This window comes from Chanodichthys erythropterus, chromosome 9, assembly GCF_024489055.1.
Source record: "Chanodichthys erythropterus isolate Z2021 chromosome 9, ASM2448905v1, whole genome shotgun sequence".
NCBI lineage: Eukaryota > Metazoa > Chordata > Actinopteri > Cypriniformes > Xenocyprididae > Chanodichthys > Chanodichthys erythropterus.
The window spans coordinates 39390311-39409173 of NC_090229.1; the positions used below are offsets into that span (position 1 = coordinate 39390311).

The 18863-nt window shown below is 40.9% G+C and overlaps 1 protein-coding gene across 13 annotated transcripts in view; it reads left to right on the forward strand.

The window, feature by feature from the left end:
- The window catches only part of magi1a (membrane associated guanylate kinase, WW and PDZ domain containing 1a), a 75330-nt gene that overhangs the window by 42879 nt on the left and 13588 nt on the right, over positions 1–18863 (forward strand). For 7 of the 13 annotated variants that reach the window (XM_067395576.1, XM_067395580.1, XM_067395586.1 and 4 more), the window contains 9 exons: positions 7296–7378; positions 8343–8408; positions 10984–11041; positions 12793–12896; positions 13377–13496; positions 13647–13832; positions 14999–15649; positions 17188–17222; positions 18303–18564. In XM_067395576.1, coding sequence (XP_067251677.1) covers positions 7296–7378; positions 8343–8408; positions 10984–11041; positions 12793–12896; positions 13377–13496; positions 13647–13832; positions 14999–15649; positions 17188–17222; positions 18303–18564 — 1565 coding nt within the window. The remainder of the gene's footprint in view (positions 1–7295; positions 7379–8342; positions 8409–10983; positions 11042–12792; positions 12897–13376; positions 13497–13646; positions 13833–14998; positions 15650–17187; positions 17223–18302; positions 18565–18863) is intronic. The other 6 variants (XM_067395582.1, XM_067395585.1, XM_067395589.1 and 3 more) reach the window with 3 other exon arrangements.

Genomic DNA, 18863 nt, shown 5'->3' on the forward strand with positions numbered 1-18863 from the left:
ATGGACCTAGCTGGTTTAAGGTGGACATAGGTGGTTTAAGGTGAACATAGCTGGTCTTAAGATGGACATAGTTGGTTTAAGGTAGACATAGCTGGTTTAAGGTGGACATAGCTGGTCTTAAGATGGACATAGTTGGTTTAAGTTGGACATAGCTGGTTTAAGGTGAACATAGCTGGTCTTAAGATGGACATAGCTGGTCTTAAGATGGACATAGCTGGTCTTAAAATGGACATAGCTGGTCTTAAGATGGACATAGCTGGTCTTAAGGTGAAAATAGTTGGATTAAGATGGACATAGCTGGTTTAAGGTGAACATAGTTGGTTTAAGTTGGGCATAGCTGGTCTTAAGATGGACATAGCTGGTCTTAAGGTGAACATAGTTGGATTAAGATGGACATAGCTGGTCTTAAGTTGGACATAGCTGGTCTTAAGGTGAACATAGCTGGTTTAAGGTGGACATAGCTGGTTTAAGGTGGACATAGCTGGTTTAAGGTGGACATAGTTGGTTTAAGGTGGACATAGCTGGTTTAAGGTGGACATAGTTGGTTTAAGGTGAACATAGCTGGTCTTAAGATGGACATAGTTGGTTTAAGGTGGACATAGCTGGTTTAAGGTGATCATAGCTGGTCTTAAGATGGACATAGTTGGTTTAAGGTGGACATAGCTGGTTTAAGGTGGACATAGTTGGTTTAAGGTGGACATAGCTGGTCTTAAGATGGACATTGTTGGTTTAAGGTGAACATAACTGGTTTGAGATGGACATAGCTGGTCTTAAGATGGACATAGTTGGTTTAAGGTGAACATAACTGGTTTTAGATGGACATAGCTGGTCTTAAGATGGACTTAGCTGGTTTAAGGTGGACATAGTTGGTTTAAGGTGAACATAGCTGGTCTTAAGATGGACATAGTTGGTTTAAGGTGAACATAACTGGTTTAAGATGGACATAGCTGGTCTGAAGGTGGACATAGTTGGTTTAAGGTGGACATAGCTGGTTTAAGGTGGACATAGCTGGTCTTAAGATGGACATAGTTGGTTTAAGGTGGACATAGCTGGTTTAAGGTGGACATAGCTGGTTTAAGGTGGACATAGTTGGTTTAAGGTGGACATAGCTGGTTTAAGGTGGACATAGTTGGTTTAAGGTGAACATAGCTGGTCTTAAGATGGACATAGTTGGTTTAAGGTGGACATAGCTGGTTTAAGGTGAACATAGCTGGTCTTAAGATGGACATAGTTGGTTTAAGGTGGACATAGCTGGTTTAAGGTGGACATAGTTGGTTTAAGGTGGACATAGCTGGTCTTAAGATGGACATTGTTGGTTTAAGGTGAACATAACTGGTTTGAGATGGACATAGCTGGTCTTAAGATGGACATAGTTGGTTTAAGGTGAACATAACTGGTTTTAGATGGACATAGCTGGTCTTAAGATGGACCTAGCTGGTTTAAGGTGGACATAGTTGGTTTAAGGTGAACATAGCTGGTCTTTAGATGGACATAGTTGGTTTAAGGTGAACATAACTGGTTTAAGATGGACATAGCTGGTCTGAAGGTGGACATAGCTGGTTTAAGGTGGACATAGCTGGTCTTAAGATGGACATAGTTGGTTTAAGGTGAACATAACTGGTTTGAGATGGACATAGCTGGTCTTAAGATGGACATAGTTGGTTTAAGGTGAACATAACTGGTTTGAGATGGACATAGCTGGTCTTAAGATTGACCTAGCTGGTTTAAGGTGGACATAGGTGGTTTAAGGTGAACATAGCTGGTCTTAAGATGGACATAGTTGGTTTAAGGTAGACATAGCTGGTTTAAGGTGGACATAGCTGGTCTTAAGATGGACATAGTTGGTTTAAGTTGGACATAGCTGGTTTAAGGTGAACATAGCTGGTCTTAAGATGGACATAGCTGGTCTTAAGATGGACATAGTTGGTTTAAGGTAGACATAGCTGGTCTTAAGGTGAACATAGTTGGTTTAAGTTGGACATAGCTGGTCTTAAGGTGGACATAGCTGGTCTTAAGATGGACATAGCTGGTCTTAAGGTGAACATAGTTGGTTTAAGATGGACATAGCTGGTCTTAAGTTGGACATAGCTGGTTTAAGGTAGACATAGTTGGTTTAAGATGGACATAGCTGGTCTTAAGATGGACATAGCTGGTCTTAAAATGGACATAGCTGGTCTTAAGATGGACATAGCTGGTCTTAAGGTGAAAATAGTTGGATTAAGATGGACATAGCTGGTTTAAGGTGAACATAGTTGGTTTAAGTTGGGCATAGCTGGTCTTAAGATGGACATAGCTGGTCTTAAGGTGAACATAGTTGGATTAAGATGGACATAGCTGGTCTTAAGTTGGACATAGCTGGTCTTAAGGTGAACATAGCTGGTTTAAGGTGGACATAGCTGGTTTAAGGTGGACATAGCTGGTCTTAAGATGGACATAGTTGGTTTAAGGTGGACATAGCTGGTTTAAGGTGGACATAGCTGGTTTAAGGTGGACATAGCTGGTTTAAGGTGGACATAGTTGGTTTAAGGTGGACATAGCTGGTTTAAGGTGGACATAGTTGGTTTAAGGTGAACATAGCTGGTCTTAAGATGGACATAGTTGGTTTAAGGTGGACATAGCTGGTTTAAGGTGAACATAGCTGGTCTTAAGATGGACATAGTTGGTTTAAGGTGGACATAGCTGGTTTAAGGTGGACATAGTTGGTTTAAGGTGGACATAGCTGGTTTAAGATGGACATTGTTGGTTTAAGGTGAACATAACTGGTTTGAGATGGACATAGCTGGTCTTAAGATGGACATAGTTGGTTTAAGGTGAACATAACTGGTTTTAGATGGACATAGCTGGTCTTAAGATGGACTTAGCTGGTTTAAGGTGGACATAGTTGGTTTAAGGTGAACATAGCTGGTCTTAAGATGGACATAGTTGGTTTAAGGTGAACATAACTGGTTTAAGATGGACATAGCTGGTCTGAAGGTGGACATAGCTGGTTTAAGGTGGACATAGCTGGTCTTAAGATGGACATTGTTGGTTTAAGGTGGACATAGCTGGTCTTAAGATGGACATTGTTGGTTTAAGGTGAACATAGCTGGTCTTAAGATGGACATAGTTGGTTTAAGGTGAACATAACTGGTTTGAGATGGACATAGCTGGTCTTAAGATGGACATAGTTGGTTTAAGGTGAACATAACTGGTTTAAGATGGACATAGCTGGTCTGAAGGTGGACATAGCTGGTTTAAGGTGGACATAGCTGGTCTTAAGATGGACATTGTTGGTTTAAGGTGGACATAGCTGGTCTTAAGATGGACATTGTTGGTTTAAGGTGAACATAGCTGGTCTTAAGATGGACATAGTTGGTTTAAGGTGAACATAACTGGTTTGAGATGGACATAGCTGGTCTTAAGATGGACATAGTTGGTTTAAGGTGAACATAACTGGTTTGAGATGGACATAGCTGGTCTTAAGATGGACCTAGCTGGTTTAAGGTGGACATAGGTGGTTTAAGGTGAACATAGCTGGTCTTAAGATGGACATAGTTGGTTTAAGGTGAACATAACTGGTTTAAGATGGACATAGCTGGTCTTAAGGTGGACATAGCTGGTTTAAGGTGGACATAGCTGGTCTTAAGATGGACATAGCTGGTCTTAAGATGGACATAGCTGGTCTTAAGATGGACATAGCTGGTCTTAAGATGGACATAGCTGGTCTTAAGATGGACATAGCTGGTCTTAAGATGGACATAGTTGGTTTAAGGTGAACATAACTGGTTTAAGATGGACATAGCTGGTCTTAAGATGGACATAGCTGGTCTTAAGATGGACATAGCTGGTCTTAAGATGGACATAGTTGGTTTAAGGTAGACATAGCTGGTCTTAAGATGGACATAGCTGTTTTAAGGTGGACATATCTGGTTTAAGGTGAACATAGCTGGTCTTAAGATGGACATAGTTGGTTTAAGGTGGACATAGCTGGTTTAAGGTGGACATAGTTGGTTTAAGGTGGACATAGCTGGTCTTAAGATGGACATTGTTGGTTTAAGGTGAACATAACTGGTTTGAGATGGACATAGCTGGTCTTAAGATGGACATAGTTGGTTTAAGGTGAACATAACTGGTTTTAGATGGACATAGCTGGTCTTAAGATGGACCTAGCTGGTTTAAGGTGGACATAGTTGGTTTAAGGTGAACATAGCTGGTCTTTAGATGGACATAGTTGGTTTAAGGTGAACATAACTGGTTTAAGATGGACATAGCTGGTCTGAAGGTGGACATAGCTGGTTTAAGGTGGACATAGCTGGTCTTAAGATGGACATAGTTGGTTTAAGGTGAACATAACTGGTTTGAGATGGACATAGCTGGTCTTAAGATGGACATAGTTGGTTTAAGGTGAACATAACTGGTTTGAGATGGACATAGCTGGTCTTAAGATGGACCTAGCTGGTTTAAGGTGGACATAGGTGGTTTAAGGTGAACATAGCTGGTCTTAAGATGGACATAGTTGGTTTAAGGTAGACATAGCTGGTTTAAGGTGGACATAGCTGGTCTTAAGATGGACATAGTTGGTTTAAGTTGGACATAGCTGGTTTAAGGTGAACATAGCTGGTCTTAAGATGGACATAGCTGGTCTTAAGATGGACATAGTTGGTTTAAGGTAGACATAGCTGGTCTTAAGGTGAACATAGTTGGTTTAAGTTGGACATAGCTGGTCTTAAGGTGGACATAGCTGGTCTTAAGATGGACATAGCTGGTCTTAAGGTGAACATAGTTGGTTTAAGATGGACATAGCTGGTCTTAAGTTGGACATAGCTGGTTTAAGGTAGACATAGTTGGTTTAAGATGGACATAGCTGGTCTTAAGATGGACATAGCTGGTCTTAAAATGGACATAGCTGGTCTTAAGATGGACATAGCTGGTCTTAAGGTGAAAATAGTTGGATTAAGATGGACATAGCTGGTTTAAGGTGAACATAGTTGGTTTAAGTTGGGCATAGCTGGTCTTAAGATGGACATAGCTGGTCTTAAGGTGAACATAGTTGGATTAAGATGGACATAGCTGGTCTTAAGTTGGACATAGCTGGTCTTAAGGTGAACATAGCTGGTTTAAGGTGGACATAGCTGGTTTAAGGTGGACATAGCTGGTCTTAAGATGGACATAGTTGGTTTAAGGTGGACATAGCTGGTTTAAGGTGGACATAGCTGGTTTAAGGTGGACATAGCTGGTTTAAGGTGGACATAGTTGGTTTAAGGTGGACATAGCTGGTTTAAGGTGGACATAGTTGGTTTAAGGTGAACATAGCTGGTCTTAAGATGGACATAGTTGGTTTAAGGTGGACATAGCTGGTTTAAGGTGAACATAGCTGGTCTTAAGATGGACATAGTTGGTTTAAGGTGGACATAGCTGGTTTAAGGTGGACATAGTTGGTTTAAGGTGGACATAGCTGGTTTAAGATGGACATTGTTGGTTTAAGGTGAACATAACTGGTTTGAGATGGACATAGCTGGTCTTAAGATGGACATAGTTGGTTTAAGGTGAACATAACTGGTTTTAGATGGACATAGCTGGTCTTAAGATGGACTTAGCTGGTTTAAGGTGGACATAGTTGGTTTAAGGTGAACATAGCTGGTCTTAAGATGGACATAGTTGGTTTAAGGTGAACATAACTGGTTTAAGATGGACATAGCTGGTCTGAAGGTGGACATAGCTGGTTTAAGGTGGACATAGCTGGTCTTAAGATGGACATTGTTGGTTTAAGGTGGACATAGCTGGTCTTAAGATGGACATTGTTGGTTTAAGGTGAACATAGCTGGTCTTAAGATGGACATAGTTGGTTTAAGGTGAACATAACTGGTTTGAGATGGACATAGCTGGTCTTAAGATGGACATAGTTGGTTTAAGGTGAACATAACTGGTTTAAGATGGACATAGCTGGTCTGAAGGTGGACATAGCTGGTTTAAGGTGGACATAGCTGGTCTTAAGATGGACATTGTTGGTTTAAGGTGGACATAGCTGGTCTTAAGATGGACATTGTTGGTTTAAGGTGAACATAGCTGGTCTTAAGATGGACATAGTTGGTTTAAGGTGAACATAACTGGTTTGAGATGGACATAGCTGGTCTTAAGATGGACATAGTTGGTTTAAGGTGAACATAACTGGTTTGAGATGGACATAGCTGGTCTTAAGATGGACCTAGCTGGTTTAAGGTGGACATAGGTGGTTTAAGGTGAACATAGCTGGTCTTAAGATGGACATAGTTGGTTTAAGGTGAACATAACTGGTTTAAGATGGACATAGCTGGTCTTAAGGTGGACATAGCTGGTTTAAGGTGGACATAGCTGGTCTTAAGATGGACATAGCTGGTCTTAAGATGGACATAGCTGGTCTTAAGATGGACATAGCTGGTCTTAAGATGGACATAGCTGGTCTTAAGATGGACATAGCTGGTCTTAAGATGGACATAGTTGGTTTAAGGTGAACATAACTGGTTTAAGATGGACATAGCTGGTCTTAAGATGGACATAGCTGGTCTTAAGATGGACATAGCTGGTCTTAAGATGGACATAGTTGGTTTAAGGTAGACATAGCTGGTCTTAAGATGGACATAGCTGTTTTAAGGTGGACATATCTGGTCTTTGCTTGTTTAAAATGGACATAGCTGGTCTAAGATGGATTAAAGGTGATAGAGAGGATTTTTTTCGTCGACTAAGAATCCAAAGACTGTTACTGAGTTTTTGAAATGAGCGTATGTGTAAGAACAGCCTCCCAAAACTCGTGCACGAGTACTGGAACACGAGTGTTTGTTTACCACCGGCATTCGCTGTGTCGTGTTTTTTGGATTCATTATGTCGGACTCACCGCAGGTAACTCATAATCTGCAGTTGTTATTCCTGACAAAAACATAGCATGCGGCGCCTGTGGAGTGTGGAAAGTTACTGGAGTGTGCAGCCGCACTCGTCTCTCACAAGGAACGTCACGGCAATGATTGACAAGCCGGAGGGCCAATCTTTTACGCGATGATCGCGTAAACGATTGGCTGATGTTTTTAAGGCCCTACCTCGTGCGCATATGATGTATATTAATATTATTACTTTCAGTGCACCTAATAAATAGTCTTTTATCAGTTAGTAAAGACAGTTTCAAGTAATATTGCAAAAATGTATAAAACAAAACATCCTCTTTAGCACCTTTAAGCTGGACATAGCTTGGTTTTTTAGCAGGGAATACCATGATTCATGTAATGGTGTCACCATTAATGTGTTTGACAGTATCAGAATCTAAATGCAATGCTGTTGTTTTATAGCCACAACACAAAGACAACCTCATGGATGGACCCTCGATGTCAGGACAAACCGCCCAAACCTCTGGAGGACTGTGAAGATGATGGTAAGACCAACACTAATGCAGTTCATCAGGCCTGTGTACTAGTTAGTGCACACTTACTAGCTCGACTAGTTCTGTTCCTTCTGCCACTGTACGGATGCGATAATGCGTACTTCAGCACACTGTATGTGTGCATATAATCTGATGTTTTTAACGCTACTCTATACCTGGCTAAATAACAAAAGGCCTGTGTTTAGCAAGGTCTGTATGTTCTCTGCACGGACAGAGCTTGAGGAATGGATTTTCCAGGCTTACTCATCCATACGCTAGTATCGGCATCAGAATTGTTTGAGCGACTGACCTCCTTAAAGCTGTTTGGGCTCGAGGCTAGTGAATCCCTGCAGCAGAGAGACGGACCAGCAGAGGGCGTCCTTCATCCTCAGCCTGACCTGCTGCCCAGCACTCGCTTTATTGTCAGGAGGAAGCTGCCTTTTTCACAGAGCTTTAGATCGTTTTCGTCAAAATCTGAATATTACGAGGGGAAAAAAATTCTAAACAAGCCTTAAAGGTATAGTTCACCCAAAAAATGTAATTTCTGTCATCATTTACTCTCCCTCATGTCATTCAAAACCTATAAGACTTCTGTTCCTCTTTGAAACACAAATATTTCTAATGAAATATGAGAGATTCCTGTCCCTCCATTGAAAATCTATATTCCCAAAACTCGGATGCTTAAAAAGTTTATAAAGAGATGGTAAAATAAATCCATATGGATGGAGCAGTTTAATTCAGGTCACTTTATATGATAAACGGATTTAGTTTAGGCTTTTATTCACAAATAAACACTGATCAGTGAACACACATAGAGCTCTCAAATATGATAAAAAATATGGTAAAGCCTAAATTAAATCTGAAATCTTCTGAATACACTTTTCCTACATGGCACAATGCTGCACTTGTCATTCTGCCAACATGATATTCATCAAATATTCATACTTTTTTCGTGTGTGTTTTTCTTCTTCTGGAGAAGAGGGTGTACACACAGAAGAGCTGGACACTGATCTCGGTACGTCTCTCTTCTCACCTGTGCCAGGTTTGAGCATTAAAACATTGTTAGCATGACTGTGTGAGTCTCTCTGCATGTGTTAGTGTGTGTGTGTGTGTGTGTGTGTGTGTGTGTGTGTGTGTGTGTGTGTGTGTGTGTGTGTGTGTGTGAATCATTGTGCATGGTGTGTATGATACTGTTATGATGTTGTTTAACTTTGATTTTCTAACATATTAACATGCATAAGAAAATTATGTGATATACAATGACCTACACTAACATGAAGCAGAAATGCCTTTGCTGTTCATCTTCTTGTACTTTTATTCAAAATATATAAAAAAAATCAATTCAATTCAATTCAATTCACATTTATTATATAGGACAAGTTGCAGTCTAATATAACACCAGGTCGAGGATGGAGTAACAGCACATCCTTCTAAATGCAGATTGTAGAGTTTCTGTGTTCAGGTTTTTTGGTCCAATAAATAATATTTCAGTCTGATCTGAATTTAAAAGAAGAAAATTACTGGTCCTCCAGTATTTTATATCTTTAACACACTCTGCCAACTTGGATAATTTAGAGATTTCATCTGATCGTGTTGAAATATCTAAGTGAGTATCATCAGCATAGCAGTGAAACTAATTCCATGTTTTCTTATAGTATCACCGAGTGGCAGAGGGCCTAACACTCCATAATCTAAGATTTTAATGATCTATAGTGTCGAACGCAGCACTGAGATCAAGTAACACTTAGTCAGAAGCTAGAAGTAAGTCATGTGACCTACCGGCGTCAGTTGACGATTCACTGTCATTCACAATTCCTCTCCCGTGGCCTCATGGGATAGTAAAGTGTCCATCAGATGCACACTTCAGAATCTTGCAGGAGGTAGTAGGTCATCCGGGTACTGTTTCATGAGCGCTGTGAATTCAGACATACTGCTGTCACATACTGTTTTTCACCTACTACTATATATAGTAGAGAAGTATGCGAGTTTGGACGCAGCCCGTGTCTTTACTCATATTCAGGCCACTCCATCTCCAGAAATGCCACTTGGATGTGATGTCACAGCAGATCTGTGATCGTAACTTACAGCCACACACTCAAATCAAATGAGTTTTGACCACATATGATACTTTATAATAAGGTAGATACAAATACTTGTTTCTACTTACAGTCAAACCAAACATTATTCAGACACTAGATATAATTTTTTATATATTTTTACTAGTGTGATAGTTCATTTCTGTAAGTGAGGATGGCAAAATAAAGTAAACTGTGACATATTATACCCAAAAATTCTCCATACAGTGAACTACCAGTAAAACTGATAAACATTTGGAACCGAAAATTATTCAGACACTTTGACCTAACCATGTTTTGCTTAAGTGTTATCTGAATAATTTAGATTAAAGGTGCAATATGTAAGAATTTTGCAGTAAAATATCCAAAAACCACTAATCCAGTGTCATATATTTTGTTCACTTGAGTACTTACAATATCCCAAATGTTTGCAACTATTTGTAAATCGTGAGAAAATTGCAATTTTAACCAAGGCTGCGGGACGTGTGAGGAGTCGCCTGTCAATGTCGTCATACCCGCGTTACCCTCGGTTTCCGGTTTATTTTGTAGAAACCATGGAAACACCAAAGACGCTTTAATATTTACATGTTTTAGTAGACAAGGGAACAACCGTTTTGATATATTTATAAACTAATTATTGTTATATAGCTCAACATGTTTAGTCTTTTTTTTTTCTACATCATACTATACATTTTAAAATTAATTGCCATTTATCAACACAATCATCCAGCATTTAATGTGATATTGTAAAATGGATCTATCTTACTGCAGTGTGTAACAGTGTCTCACAGCAGCCGCCGAGCGAACGCACAGAGTAACGTTATAACATCATTTTCAACACTCTCAAATGTATCTAATATGATAAACAGAGCTGCGTTTCCTCATACTCATGACCGGAAAAGCGGCAGCGGCGCCGGCGACTGTGTCATAATAAAAGTCCCGCTGCTCGTGAGGCGTGTGTTGATCAATCGCTCCAGCTCCTCGTTCAGCTCCACAACACTCGCTCCTGCTCTGCTTCACACTACAGTAACGTTAATAATCACATCCATGAACATGATTTCTTCCAGAGTCCAATCCTTATTCTTTTGCACCGTCCGTTGAGATGATGTCACAAGATTCTGCTCTCAAACTTGGCGTCATCAAGCTACGCCTTTGTTTTGAATAGATCTCTAGTGGACAGAAATCTTACATACTGCACCTTTAATTTTTTCTGTCACAGTTTAACTCTGAGATCTTGTCTTGTTTTATTACTATTTTTAAACTACAGTGAATAAACTGTATTAATGAATAAAATGTTCAGAAATGTGTCTGAATAAATTTTGGTTTGACTGTATAATGTGATGCATGACTGTTTTCATAGACTCATATTTCCTATCGAACATACATCTAGCTGGCAGAACAACACAGGGAATTTCAGAATTGGCTGCAAACGACCTTTTCTCTATAAAGTGATTTCCTCATTGAGTGATCATTAAAACCGTTTGTTGAGAGTGCTGCGTTCATCATCATCATCTCTCGTGTGTTTGTCTCTCTCTGTCTCAGAACTGCCGCCCGGCTGGGAGAAGATCGATGACCCTGTGTACGGAGTCTACTATGTTGAGTAAGTGTCCGATCCCCGCTCAGTTCAGCGCACTGGTCACCCAGTGTTAGTGTGAATATAAAGTCTCTGTTCGACTGTGAAATTCATGTGCTTGGACATATTACTGAAAACACTTACTGCACGAAAGCTAAGTACATTTTTGCAGTAAAATATCCCAAAAACCACTAGGCCAGTGTTATATATTTCGTTCACTTGAGTACTTACAATATCCAAATGTTTGCAACTATTTGTAAATCGTGAGAAAATTGCAGTTTTATCCAAGGCTCCGGGACGTGTGAGGAGTCGCCTGTCAATGGCGTCATACCCGCGTTACCCTCGGTTTCCGTTTATTTTGTAGAAACCATGGAAACACCAAAGACGCTTAAATATTTACATGTTTTAATAGACAAGGGAACAACTGTTTTGATATATTTATAGACAGAAAACTAATTATTGTTATATAGCTCAACACGTTTAATCTTATTGTTTAAATCTAATTTTCTTGATTTTTTTTTTGCGAGTCTCATGCTTTACCATGCCTCAGAGAAAAACACTATTTTGTGAAGTAGCTAACATATAATCAGATGCAGCTTTATCTTTAGTAACAGTAATACAGCATTTTCTCCATCATACAATACGTTCTAAAATGAATTGCATGTCATTTATCAACACAATCATCCAGTATTTAATGTGATATTGTAAAATGGATCTATCTTACTGCAGTGTGTAACAGTGTCTCACAGCAGCCGCCGAGCGAACGCACAGAGTAACGTTATAACATCATTTTCAACACTCTCAAATGTATCTAATATGATAAACAGAGCTGTGTTTCCTCATACTCATGACCGGAAAAGCGGCAGCGGTGCCGGCGACTGTGTCATAATAAAAGTCCCGCTGCTCGTGAGGCGTGTGTTGATCAATCGCTCCAGCTCCTCGTTCAGCTCCACAACACTCGCTCCTGCTCTGCTTCATACTACAGTAACGTTAATAATCACATCCATGAACATGATTTCTTCCCGAGTCCAATCCTTATTCTTTTGCACCGTCTGTTGAGATAATGTCCCAAGATTCTGTGCTCAAACTTGCCGTCATCAAGCTACGCCTTTGTTTTGAATAGGCATCTAGCGGACAGAAATCTTACATACTGCACCTTTTAAATTGCATAAAAACTTCTCTATCCGTTTGGATCACATAGTTTCTACATAAACTATTAAAGTTAATGTAATGCATATTTGTTGGTCATACATAAATGAAACGGGTCATATTTCTGTAATAGTGCTAATAATCTGTGTTCGCTTTATATATTTATTATCAATAAATCATATTTCTTTCATTGTTACTAACTGAATATTCCACAGCTAGCCGTATATAAACATGTTCATACTTTCTAACTGTTCACAATGAACAGATTCATGCTGATTCTAAGCAAATTGAATAAATGTGTTTCTAAAATATGATTATTTGTAGAATTCATACCCGTTTCTTATCGGTTTCATTTATGTGTGACTGACAAATTTGCATCACGTTAGGTTTGTTAAAACTGTAATCCAAATGGATGGAAATTTTACATGCAATTTTAAATATATAAATCTTAAATTTAGGCTTTGTTTGTATGAGTCGTTCAATAACAAAACGCTTCAGATCATGGACAAATTTCAGATGACATCATGCATTGTAACATTTAGAATAAAGATTCAAAACAGAATCATTGTCAGAGCGATTAGAATCAACAGTGTTCAATATTTCTGAAACACGATCTCTCTCTCTCTCAGTCACATTAACCGGAAGACTCAGTACGAGAACCCTCTTCTGGAGGCCCGGCGTAAGAAGCAGCTGGACGCGCAGCAGTCGCCTGAAGGCGGTCGCTACATCAGAGGTGCGTCTCTCCATCTGTCTGTGGGCTTCATCTTCTCGTTTAATGTACTGTAACATATTGAAACACTTACTGAAGTTCAATACTTAGTATTCTGATACTGTTTATTTGCAGGGTGAGCATGAGGGAGAAATTGTAACACCATCGTTTATATGAATTTACACATGCCAACATATATCAAATGACCCGACTCTAAATCACTCAATCATAATAAATAAGCAGAAAGGCAGCGGTGTGTCTGCTGGAGCATCTCTGAATGATGCCATTGTTCCAGTACTGAAATACTGATATATATGATGTATTATGTTTTATTATCAAGAAGTGATACTATAATGAGACCAAGACAACAAGTTTGCTTTTTATGGGTCACTGAAGCAGTGCTTGTTGATGATTTTATAGTTGTTCAAAAAGAAATGGCTGATTTTATTGTCGTCATGTTTGCGTCAGTCTGATCTCTCTCTCTGTGTGGTTTGGTTCTGTCAGAATGGATCGAGGAGCACTCGTCTGCCGGAGCCGCCATCGGCTCTTATGTGCCCAGTCATCTGGAGACGTACAGAGACCCTCAGAGCTGTCCGTCGGCTCCTCAGGCCCCGGGGCCCAAACGTGAGACCTCACCTTCATTACCATTCATATGCATGTTATGGACCCAACCTGACGTTTAATTGCATAATTGAATAATAAATCACTTAATGTACCTGTGTGTGTGTGTGTGTGTGTGTGTGTGTGTGTGTGTGTGTGTGTGTGTGTGTGCAGGAGGAAAGCCGTTCTTCACCCGTAATCCCGCCGAACTGAAGGGCACGTTCATAAGCACTAAGCTGCTGAAGAGCAGGCGAGGCTTTGGCTTCACTGTGGTCGGCGGGGACGAGCCGGACGAGTTCTTACAGATCAAGAGTCTGGTGCTGGACGGACCGGCCGCTGTGGACGGAAAGATGGAAACAGGTACGAAGGAAATCTTTTGCCTCCTAACCAGACATGATACGATAACGAGAACAAGAGTAGCTCTCTCTTACATGTTCATCTGGGTTTTGCCCTTTATATATTAAAAATCACATGTGAAAGAGTGATTCACAAACACTGGATGTCATATGACAAATTCCTCAAGGAAAAAGTGAAGGTGTCTTGATTGTTGCATCATGCAGTGTTTTTGTGTTACATGTGGGCAGACAGTCATGTCTGGTTAGGACTTGCTGTTTTTCAGACTAGCGGATCGTCTCTGTGAAGCGTCTCTTTCTTCTGTAACTCATCCTGAATGATGTCTCAAGAGCAGAAGTGTGTCTGTTTGCGTTTGATTCAGCATATCAGCCGAACCACCAAACTAATTGTTGATGAATCAGACGTCACATAACAGAGCTTGTTGTGATGGTCAGGGTTATTATAGCTAACTGAAAGCTACAACTAAAGCCATAAAAAAAAACATTTTTGTTGCTTGAAATTAAAATTAACGTTAACTAAAATAAAATATTTTCAAGTGATGAAATATTTTAATCTTATTTATTATGATTAATCGAATTAATCGCACATCAAATTTGGCTAAGAAATGACCCCCAAAATATAATTTAAAGTCATTAAATGAGAAAAGCATCAAATTTACAAATATTATATTTTATTCAACAGAATTTATTACACATGCAAAAATCATGTTGTGGTATGCTGAAAGTTTTTCAGAAGCTGCATCTGATATATTTACAGCCGGTTTATTGCAGCTCATGAATGCTTTTACACTGCAGTTATAATCGAATAAATAATGCCATGAGATGAATGGGTTTTCAGTGGGTGTTAAAGGGATAGTTTACCCCAAAATTAAAATTCTGTCATCATTCACTCTCCCTCGTGTCATTTCAAAGCTGTATGACTGACTAAAAGAAGGTCATTTCAGAAATGTCCGGAAGTCGATGGTAACCAGAACAGTTTAGTTACCAACATTCTTCGAAATGTTCCTTAAAACAAAGAAAGAAAGTCATACAGGTTTGAAACGACATGAGTAAATTATGACAGATTTTTGAAACTTGAAAAATAATGTACTAAAACGTTAACTAAAATTTAAATTAAAACTGATAATATAAAATGAATTCAGAATAACCCGTGATGTGTGTTTGCGTCCTCAGGTGACGTGATTGTTAGTGTGAATGACACGATCGTCTTGGGATACACTCACGCTCAGGTGGTGAAGATATTCCAGTCCATCCCGATCGGCTCCATGGTCCAGCTGGAGCTGTGCCGCGGCTACCCTCTGCCCTTTGACCCCGACGACCCCAACACCAGTCTGGTCACCTCCGTGGCCATTCTGGACAAGGAGCCCATCATAGTCAACAGTCAGGAGGGCTTCGAGCCGATCCCCGGCATGGCTGTTCCGCTGGCGGCCGGCGGCGGGACGGTCGGCGTGGTCTCGGGTCACGACCCCGTCCCGTACAGCCCCGCGGCGGAGAGCGCGCTGCTGGTGACGGCCGACAGCTGCCTCGGCTACGCCAGCGACGTGGTGACTCTGGCGTCGTCCATCGCGACGCAGCCCGAGCTGATCACGGTCCACATCGAGAAGGGCGACAAAGGCTTCGGGTTCACCATGGCGGACAGTCTGGTGGGTGGAGGGCAGAAGGTGAAGCAGATCGTGGATTACCCACGGTGCCGAGGGCTGAAGGAGGGCGACATCCTGCTGGAGGTCAACAAGAGGAGCGTGCAGGGCATGAGCCACAACCAGGTGGTGGATCTTCTCAGCAAATGCCCACGAGGAAGTGAAGTTACTATGCTAGTGCAAAGAGGTGAGCGAACGCGTGAAACGCGCATCAGCATTGCTGATCAGAGCTGGGCTGCACGAGTCCGATCACGAATGAACTCGGTTTAGGAACGCGCTTTGAAAGATTTTGCGAATGCAATGCAGAATTACTGGTTTCAGAGGAGTTTTGGCCACTTCTTTAGATGTCTGCAGGGAGACCAGCTTAAACCAGCTAAGACCAGCCAAACACCTTAGGCTGGTTTTAGCTGTTTTTTGTTGTTGTTTTTTTTTATATTGTAGCCAATCACAGACATGTCTGAATGCAACAGCCAATCAGAGGCGTTCGATGTAAACATCTGTCATGTGACATACCTTTTTCAGGGAAGTACCACAGTAAATCAAAATAACATTATTATTTTATTAAAATGATTCGCATTTTGCATTTCACTCTCTCTCTCACACACACACGTTCAGCTGTGTGCGTTGCCTTGAATATCAGTGCATTGGTTTCCATGACGATACTCAGATTATTTAGAGAGAGAGAGATGCTGTAGGGAGTGTCGGTCTCTTTATTTGCCGCTGGACTCATTATCAGCACATATTTATGTACCATATATAAACACACGCATCTCTCATGATACCGCACGTGTTCCTCCTCACACAAACACTGATCTAGACGATAGTTGGCATGTTTGGTTCAAAATGTAAGTAAATGTAAATGAATTTTTTCACTGAGAATACAATCCCATAATGCACTGCAGCAAACTCAGTGAAAAAATAAATCAAGTATTGTTATGAATTTCATTCTTGATGGAAACAGTATCTGCTGCTTTTGAAGTCTTCATTCAACTTCATTAAGATATAATAATAATATTAATGTAATAGCCAGATTGCAGGTGGAGAACTACATGAATGACGAACCAATCAGAGCGAAAGAGATCATCAAGTTTTATGAGTGGTCTCAATACTCTTATATGCATAAATAAATGAAAATGTTTTTATTCCTGTAACCCCAGACTATAGATCACCAGTGTTATATTAGTGTTTGAAACAGCTGGGCAGTGGTGTACTGTGCGCAGATATCGCCCACAGGCGCTGTTTTAAACCAGAAAAGGTGTATGGAAGTGGGTGGAGCCTCACGCCACACCCACCTGTTACATCATCTTGGACCAATGGCAGGTGTTTAACAGTCCGTACAAAGTTTTCCTGAAAGTTTGTGCTGGAGATCTTTTTCAGACCACCCTCACATCACATCCGTTTCATTCTTCCAATTTCAATCAACAACTGCATTTCAACAGCGGTTCAGTGCATGTTCTACTTCCTTCATCAGCTGAAGATCAGTCTGCACAGACGACACACTTCTTCTCCGCTGTTACTGACTCACTTCTGTGCGCTTCTGTAGCTGTCTGGTTTGGGTCAGCAGCAAATCAGACATAAGAAAACTGTCAGGACAGCCGAGAGGATCATTAGTGTGCACCTGCCCAACCTTCAGGACTTTACACACACGTTGTAATTGTATTTTGTGTGTGTGTGTGTGTGTGTGTGTTTGATGTGAGGCTGATGATCTCTCTCTCTCTCTCACAGGAGTCCTGCAGCCCAAGAGAAGCCCCAAAGTGCTGGTAAGAGACGTCCCTTTCATTCCTCTCCTCTTCACAACACTCTCATTTACACCTCAACCAATGTCTTTGACTGACACTGACTGTATTGATAACTGATATGCAGATTTTTAAAGGATTAGTTCACTTTGAAATGAAAATTATCAAAATCTTTACTGACCCTCAAGCCATCCCATTCTTTCTGTACAGTGGTTCAATATTAATATTATAAAGCGATGAGAATATTTTTGGTGCGCCAAAAAAAATAAAATAACGACTTATATAGTGATGGCCGATTTCAAAACACTGCTTCAGGAAGATTCGGGGCGTTATGAATCAGTGTGTCGAATCATGATTCAGATCGCGTATCAAACCGCCAAACTGCTGAAATCACGTGACTTTGGCGCTCCGAACTGCTGATTTGACACAAAAGATTCATAACGCTCCGAAGCTTCCTGAAGCAATCGGCCATCACTAAATAAGTTCATATTCATATTTACTTTATTAAGGACCTCTGCATTTAACTCATCCAGTTAGTGCACACACATTAGGAGTGGTGAACACACACACTGCACACTGCAGACACACACACACACACCTGGGGAGTGATTGGGGGTTTGGTGTCTTGCTCACCTCAGTCATTTCCTGCCAATATTGAGAATCAAACCCACAACCTTCGGGTTAACAGACTAACTCTCTAACCATTAGGCCACAACTGCCCATATATTGGACATTTAATAAGCGCAATCTATTTTAGATGCGACGAACACTCGTGAATGAGATTCTCCTCTGTGACAGAGGGAGCGATTTTCTGTCAACAACTTAAATCCCGGTCTGTTCCTCACACAAAGCTGCCATATGTCTTCAGAAGTCTTACTCTATGGTAGTGTTGGAAGCTGTTTGTCCTTGGCAGTTTCCTGCATGTTAATTGTTGCCAGTTTAGAGCTTTTGAAGATAACAGATGCTTGAACATTCAGCCTTGGATGTCTCCTTTTGTGTTCCTCTGTAGAAAAGAAAACAGTTTGAAATGATGTGAGGCTGGAGAAATATGACAGGATTTTCATTCTTGTGTTTGAGTGACCATGTGACCTCTGTGTCTCTCAGCAGTTGGAGCGGAAGGACAGTCAGGGCAGCTCTCAGCACAGCGTGTGCAGTCATCGCAGCGCGCACACGGACTCGCCCGGCCGCCCGGTGCCCGTCGGGCCCTCTGACGCACTGGGAGCCCCTCCGCCCGTCCCGCCGCCGCCCACCCAGCCGCTGCCCGTCCTGCCGCCCTTTGAACCCCCCGCAGCCAATGGGACGCTCCAGAAGAAGCCAGACCCCTTCAAGATCTGGGCGCAGTCCAGGAGCATGTATGAGAGCCGCTGTGAGTGACCAGCACTGACCTCACACCTGACAGGAAAGACCCGTTCACGCCATAATTGTGAACATAACCATAAAGATATAGTTCTGAAAATCATTCTGCATATAAAAGAATAGCAGCTACACCAACAACGGCTCAGAGAAACTAGAGTCACTTTCAGAACAGTTTTTCCAGCTGATGAATGATAAAAACATCGACCTGTACAATACATTAATATGTCACATGGTACAGTTCCAGCTAAAGTGTCATTCTCTCATTATTGTACAAGATGAATATTCCACACGTTCTTCACAGAAAACTGA